Source organism: Lolium rigidum, chromosome 2 (genome assembly GCF_022539505.1).
Source record: "Lolium rigidum isolate FL_2022 chromosome 2, APGP_CSIRO_Lrig_0.1, whole genome shotgun sequence".
Taxonomy (NCBI): Eukaryota; Viridiplantae; Streptophyta; class Magnoliopsida; order Poales; family Poaceae; genus Lolium; species Lolium rigidum.
Genome location: NC_061509.1, coordinates 210,309,907 through 210,317,015, shown reverse-complemented (window position 1 = coordinate 210,317,015; position 7,109 = coordinate 210,309,907). Strand labels below are relative to the sequence as shown.

The window sequence follows — 7,109 nt, the reverse complement described above, 5'->3', positions numbered from 1 at the left end:
AAGAAATATTAATCATCTTCTAAAATATGCTTCACTGCCGCACTACATGATAAGAAGAAAAGTGTTTTGTTGGAGATAAAAAAATACTGTATAACAACCATATGTGCAAACAAAGTATCAGTTTCAGGGATAAAAAATACACCGGTTTAACATCAATACGAATCAAAAACAAAACATTGAGTTAGCTGCCTTCCTGATAGCATGCACTAAACACTGACGATGGCTCCAGCTCTGCTTATGTAAGCATCGATGCTGAATTTCTTTTGCACTTCAGATGCACTTTTAGTAAATTGTGCAGTCTTGGTATTCTGGCCAGAAACTTGAGGCTTAGAAGAAATATTAATCATCTTCTAAAATATGCTTCACTGCCGCACTACATGATAAGAAGAAAAGTGTTTTGTTGGAGATAAAAAAATACTGTATAACAACCATATGTGCAAACAAAGTATCAGTTTCAGGAATAAAAATACACTGGTTTAACATCAATACGAATCAAAAACAAAAATGGAATGAATCTTCCAAGCATTCATATCAGTTAAGCGGGACGAAAGAGAAGCTAACAAAATGACGGACAATCCTTTACATTGGTAGATCCAGGGAAGACAAAATCTTATAAACAATTAATTCTGCACCTTGCCGGCAGATCATTCAGCGCCCCAACAATCAGGCATACATTGATGTAACCGAATCAAAATCCCCTTCAGAAGAAACCATGTATGCAATTTGTACCGTGGATCATTCAGAATACAAAAAAGAAGTAACCACATAGCTGATCAAAGCTCAGACCAAAGATCAGGGTTCGGCTTGCCTTAATGACGATCTAGACGATGTTTCCCACGCACATGTGAGCCCGTTTTGGTCTTCCATCGATCGCCGCCACCGGGGTCACAGTGTCAGCACCCACATCGGTTCGCTGCTTTTGAGGCTGATGTCCATCGTCAGCAAGTAATGAGTAGAATGGAAAGGTATCGAGGAGTTCACAATCAGTCGACTCTCCCAATTCCCAAATAGTTTCAGATGCTGAAATTGAGCATCTGGATGCGATCTAATTGGTTCAAAAAAAATACCCAGTCACGTTCCCACAAGCTTCCATGAGAAATTCCCAACATGTAACTGCTCAGATCGAAATACCTCTTTGATCTTCTTCTACAAACGAATGCCTGAAATCCCAATCTTCAAAATAAAATGTAACTTTAGAGAGCAAGCTTCCATGAGAAATTCCCAACAGATCACTGCTCAGATCGAAATACCTCTTTGATCTTCTTCTCCAAACGAATGCCTGAAATCCCAAACTTCAAAATAAACTGTGACTTCAGAGAGAAAGAAATGGATCGATCTGACATGTACATAGAAGACATGGTTAAATAGATGGGGTAACGTGTATCACCCCAGATGACATCTGGCTGAGTCGGTTGGATGGTTGGTATATACGAAGGGGAGACGAAGAGAGGAGCCAGAGGGAGAAATGAGGAGACATTCAGGCAAGGTGGACGGATTGAGTGCCTAGTGGAATTCGGTGAAGACGGAGTGAACGAATGGTGAGGGAGGAGACGAATGGTTTATGAAAGAAGATGACGCTCTACATAAAATAAATGGCAGTTCAAGAGTCAGTGGACGGATTGAGTAATAAGAAATAATAAATAATTATGTTGTAGGCTGATGTGGCAGGCTGCTGATGTGGATAGGCTGCATGTTGAGAGAAATCACTTAGTGAGTTGCTCCTATTTAGATATTACAGATTACAGATTACAGATTACAGATATCCCCAATCCAGCAACCGTTGATCAAGGCCTCAGCTACCATTCTCTTGGTCAGAACAAATGGTGAAATCATCTTGTAAATATCAGGGACGATTTCTTCTACCGATTTATTATTAATCCACTAAATAATAAATCTTAGCTACATGCTTGTATCCAAATCAGGAGGTGAGCATCCCCAAGCGCGCTTCTTCGCCCTACCAACATGAAAGCCAACCGGACCCTAGCTGAACCATGTTTGGAAGGTCTGACTGACAGTAAACACTAGATACGGATGTGGTGCACATTTCCGGCCGGTGCGATGGAATTAGGGAAGGAAACTGAAAGCCAATCCGAGTACTACTAGGATTCGTACTCAGACAAGTTAACCCAAAGAGGCGGTTCAGGAAAGGCTGGAAACCTTCTCGGATTCATAATGACCAAGGATATAAGGCCAACCGTGTGATCGCTGAGATGCATATTTTCCTCACCTCGCTACGCTACTACATACAGACATCCATCTCCTCCGGCGAGTGAGTGCCTTCGTCTCCGTGCGTCTTCGCTGATCAATCTCGAGGGAAGGATGGCGGTGTACTACCGGTACAGGAGTGGCGTGGACACATTCTCTCTCCCTGTCGCGGCGCCCTCCATCTCCGTCGGCGAGGTGAAGCGCCTAATCATGGGGACAAGCCGCCACGGTCACGGCCGGACACGCGGCCGGGGTCCCAGGGAGGGCATCGCGATCTCCGACGCGCAGACCGGCGAGGAGTACACGGACGACATGGCTTTGGTCCTGCGCAACACGACGGTGGTGGTGCGCCGAGTCGCCGGGCCTCCGGCCGATGCCATCGTGTCGCCATCCACTCAACGCCCCAAAGCGGCGCAGGACGGTGGCGGTTCTTCGTCGGATTCTTCCTCGAGGTCGAGCTCGAGCGTGTCGACGGCTGAGGAGGACGACGAGGCCAAGGCTATCAGCGCGGTGATCGACGCTGCCGAACTTAAGTGGGAGGCCCCGTCTCGTTACAATCACCGTGGCGCAGGATACCCTGGGCGGGCGCCGCATGCCGGCTACGTGTGTCGCAGGTGCCGCGTCCCAGGCCACTTCATCCAGCACTGCCCCACCAATGGCGACCCGAGATTCGACTTCGGAAAGGCGACGTCAGTGATTTCCCCTGCGCCCGCGGCACCAGTCGATGACGACGGCGTCCCGGCGGATCTCCACTGCAAGATGTGCGGGAAGGTGATGGTGGAGGCGGTGGTGACGAGCAAGTGCTGCTTCAGCAGTTTCTGTGAGAGGTGCATCAGAGCCCACATCGTCGCCAGCTCCAAGTGCGTGTGCGGGGCGCAGGCGCGCGCAGACGACCTGATCCCTAATCAGGCGTTGCGCACCACCATCTCCAACATTCTCGCCGCCAGGGTCAGCAGCAGCATTTCTGGCGGAACAACAGAGAAGCAGAGGAGCTCCGTAGACAGCAACGCGGCCGCGAAACCCGCGTCTCAGAACCAGAGTCCGGCCGCCTCAGAAAACAGCCACGTTTCTTCCAAGATGGGCGCCGCCTCGGAGCACAGCGACGGAAACGATTCAACATCGACGCATGAGCCAAGAAAGAAGAAGCGCGAGATGATGGACACAGCGGGAGCGCGCGGCGCCAACCATGCCGGTCATCAGTACGACGGCTGCTACGACGTTCCTCCATTCGCCCCGGCATGCTACGATCCTGCCTTCCTTGGTGGGATGCCGTGGTCAGCCGATCCTTCAATGTACCACGGCTACGGCGGCATGCCTTACGCTTACGGTGGTACCGGTTACCCGACGGGCCCGCAGCATGTCGACGCCATGGACAACATGGCAGCTTCGTATGGGTACCACGGCGAACGCCATGACGCCAGGAAGAGGACGGGGTGCGACGATCAGAGGCAGCATGACCGAAGTTTCAAGAGAAGGTGCGGCGGGAGCAGAGCACAGGTCGCGTTAGTTCTGACGTGAAGGCGCTGAAGGTCTGAAGCTGCCCTGTTGGCCAATGATGAGAGTCTCATAGGGCTTGATATTTTTTGTAGTTATTCCAATGTCCTGGAATGTAACTAGTGGATTATGATTCAAGGAGCTGGATGCGTACAAGTGTACTTGGGCATTCGAATCTCCCGTCTTCCACTCTTTCCTGTAATTGTATGAGCAATAAACAGAACTGATGTCTCTTGAGTTTTATCCTGTGACCCTTGTTATGTATATAATTGCAAGAACTGGTGTATGCCCTGCTTGTATCTGTGCCAGACTACCAGTAGCCATGTCTAATCGGAAAGGGTGCCATTGAAGTAACACCTTTTTTTGCGAGAACATTGAAGTAGTATGTCTGAGAACATCTAAATTGCTCTCTGAATTTCTGCTCACAGTTGCCGTAATGGACATCGTGATATGTTTTGCGGACATCATATATACGGAGTATCTTTTTTGTTGACACACGCGAGGCGTTGCATCTTGTGCGGACCACGTTGTCTTCAGAAATGCACACTCTTCAGAAAATAAGAAACGAGGAACAGAATTCCACTTTAACTCAGTTATTTAATGTCATGAAAAAAATTATGCACATGCCTTGTGATCCTCCCTTTTATATCTCAGTTCCTTTCAACAAAGTGTGTAATAAGATGAACCTCTTAAATTTCATAATGATAAGTGCATGTGCCTCCCTTTTATACAAACCTGCATTTGATGCCCTGCCAGATTTTCGTTGCATGAATCAGCTAGACTAAATAGAGTTTCACAGTAATTGTGGACGTTGAAATACCTTTTTAAAAACTCCAATCGTAGATGCCCTGCCAGATTTCTGGTGATTGTTCGGCACTGGGATCGATCTCCAGCAGTGGAGCCTAGCTCAACTAACCAACCACTGTTTGTGGCACAAGCTTGCAGAGAAAAATGCAGCAAATGCTTCAGTTCAATCGCTCAATTCTCTATGGACCACAGCTACAACGTTTATTTCAGAAAAACAAAAAGTGACAGAACCACAAGTCTCAGCAGGATCTGCGAAGTGGCTACATGAGAATGCTGAAATTGCCATGGGTTTCTTCCTTCTCGAGTCCCTCTTCTGATCTGCAATGGCTAAAACTCTCGCACAAAGATCTCTTCATTCCTGTAGCATAGGCTTCCTAACATCAACCTCTTTATTTGATTGATTGCTGCTAGTTCTGTCTCCACGTCACGCACATGATGAAATCTCCATGAACAAACCCTTAACAGTGTTTATTCTACTCCATAACAGAGAACTGCATTTTTCTCAGTTATTTAAACCTCCCTTTTATATCTCTCTTCCTTTCAACAAAGTGTGCAATAAGATGAACCGCTTAAATTTCATAATGATATAAGTGCTAATACTGAGGGCGAAGCAGCACCAGCCGGGGACAAGGTTTCCTTTTGTGAATAAAAATGGGTACACGAGCAAAAAAAAAAAATTGACCAGAGTGGGATTTGAACCCACGCCCTTTCGGACCAGAACCTTAATCTGGCGCCTTAGACCAACTCGGCCATCTGATCATTGTGCTTTATATTCAATACGGCCTTATATATATGGACAATATAAAGCAAAAGAAACCAAAAATATTTTTTGACCAGAGTGGGATTTGAACCCACGCCCTTTCGGACCAGAACCTTAATCTGGCGCCTTAGACCAACTCGGCCATCTGATCGTTTTGATATTTAAAAGGACTTGTCTTATTTGAACCAAATCTTCCTGTATTCACAGCAGAAAAGACTAAACAGTTATAATCTAGCAGAGCAGGAAATTAAAAGGTGCTCTGCTGTATGTTCTTTTTTTTTTGCGAGCAGCTGTAGATTCTATTTTAAGAATCATAATGACAATGGAACAAGTACGAAGTATATACGGATATACCCTTATATACCCTTTTGCATCTAAATTCATACTATTTCTGCATCATGGTTTATAACACCTATCTATGAAGGAAAATATATCAGGATCATACTTGGGCAAGTACCCAACCTTTCTTATACTGTATCATTTTTCTGAATATACTCAAATTAGAACAAAATGGTCAAAATTACGTTGCCCTCCATCAAGTTCACGTTGCTCCAGTCTCAACCCATCCACCCCTGAGGCTCTGCCTTTTGCAGGCGCAAGACATACCATACGTTCAATTAACACCGACGACAATGCAAATACCGAGCACCAAAACCATTTAGCAATCATGGAAAGAAAACATTTAGGTACCCAGCAAATGAAACTAAACTGAGACTTGTGCATGACAACGAAGATCACTTGGCGCCGGTGCCGACTTTGGTCAGAGCGCCCATCCACACCAGCGGTAGCTCCCGATCTGCTCATGATGCAACGTGAACAGCAGCGGCAGCATCTTGTACAACCCAGAAACCTGATAAATCCCTCCGCCGTCTTCTTTTTTCGCCGTACACTCTGGTGCGGCTTCTGCCCATCTCCGTCTCCATCCACCTCATGCCTCTGACATCTCCCACCGTCCCTGCCACCAGATTGAATTCCACAGCACCTTCAAAAAGGCATTTATATGATCAGATGAGAAAAGAAAGTACAAATGCCCAGCACCTTCTGAAAGAAAATATTCTACTCATTGCCACCTATAGTTCACATATGCCCTATGCCCTGACCAAGTGACCAAGAAACACAACTCAATCTCTTATATAAAGGCATGGTTAAAAGAGGATATGTCATCCTATCCTAGGGACCATTTGTTTCTTCTGAAACGGCCTAAGCTAGCTGTAAGCAATCAAAGCCAGCATGAACAATCAGATTTTCCTCATTACTCGCCACTAGCAATTGCTGCCTGGTTTACTATTTCGAAAGAATGACCATCAAAATACATCTGTATATGTGGTACCACATTTGTTATCTCCGGCATCATAAGTAGCTGCACAAGCTATATTAAACCTACCTCGTCTTCAAACTTAGTAGCAGAACGTGACAACAATATAAAAAGGAGCAGAAGGTCAATTGTATTTCCAAATATTTTGTCCCGGCGATCTGAGTTCTGATATGCTTTTCCTGGATAATCTTTGGACTGCAGGTTCAAATAATGGATATCACAGAGGTCCTCCTAGCTAGACTTACAAACCCATTATGGTCAGATATACAATTTTGCAGATGGGAACATCCAGCAATTTGAGCAGAGTTTTCAAAAATTCCTACAATCCCTACCCACTGAGCTATCTGATGATAACAAACACCTTGTGTAAAATTACATGTCATGAAGCACCAACCAACCTCTGAAAACAGTAGCAGTTAAGAAATATATGGTGGTCATCTATTTCTATGAAAATGTCAATGAAAGGTCATGAAGCATGCATTGTACATATAAAGGGGAAAAAACAAATATCAACCCCCTCCTTATTTT

General features: G+C 45.6%; 1 protein-coding gene and 2 non-coding genes across 3 annotated transcripts; 1 reads left to right on the top strand and 2 right to left on the bottom strand.

Moving 5' to 3' along the window:
• The first annotated feature begins 2,319 nt into the window (after positions 1-2,319).
• Positions 2,320-3,723, top strand: LOC124691149 (E3 ubiquitin ligase PQT3-like). Its single transcript, XM_047224423.1, has one exon. It carries the CDS (start codon positions 2,320-2,322, stop codon positions 3,721-3,723), a length of 1,404 nt encoding a protein of 467 aa, XP_047080379.1.
• A 1,461-nt stretch (positions 3,724-5,184) lies between these two features.
• Positions 5,185-5,265, bottom strand: TRNAL-AAG. The gene has a single exon. It is a non-coding gene; the product is annotated as a tRNA-Leu (tRNA).
• A 71-nt stretch (positions 5,266-5,336) lies between these two features.
• On the bottom strand, positions 5,337-5,417 carry TRNAL-AAG. The gene has a single exon. It is a non-coding gene; the product is annotated as a tRNA-Leu (tRNA).
• Between the last annotated feature and the right edge of the window lie 1,692 nt (positions 5,418-7,109).

Bases quoted from the DNA above. Each gene is read 5' to 3' on its own strand.
- LOC124691149 (XM_047224423.1), top strand. From the start codon at position 2,320: ATGGCGGTGTACTACCGGTACAGGAGTGGCGTGGACACATTCTCTCTC.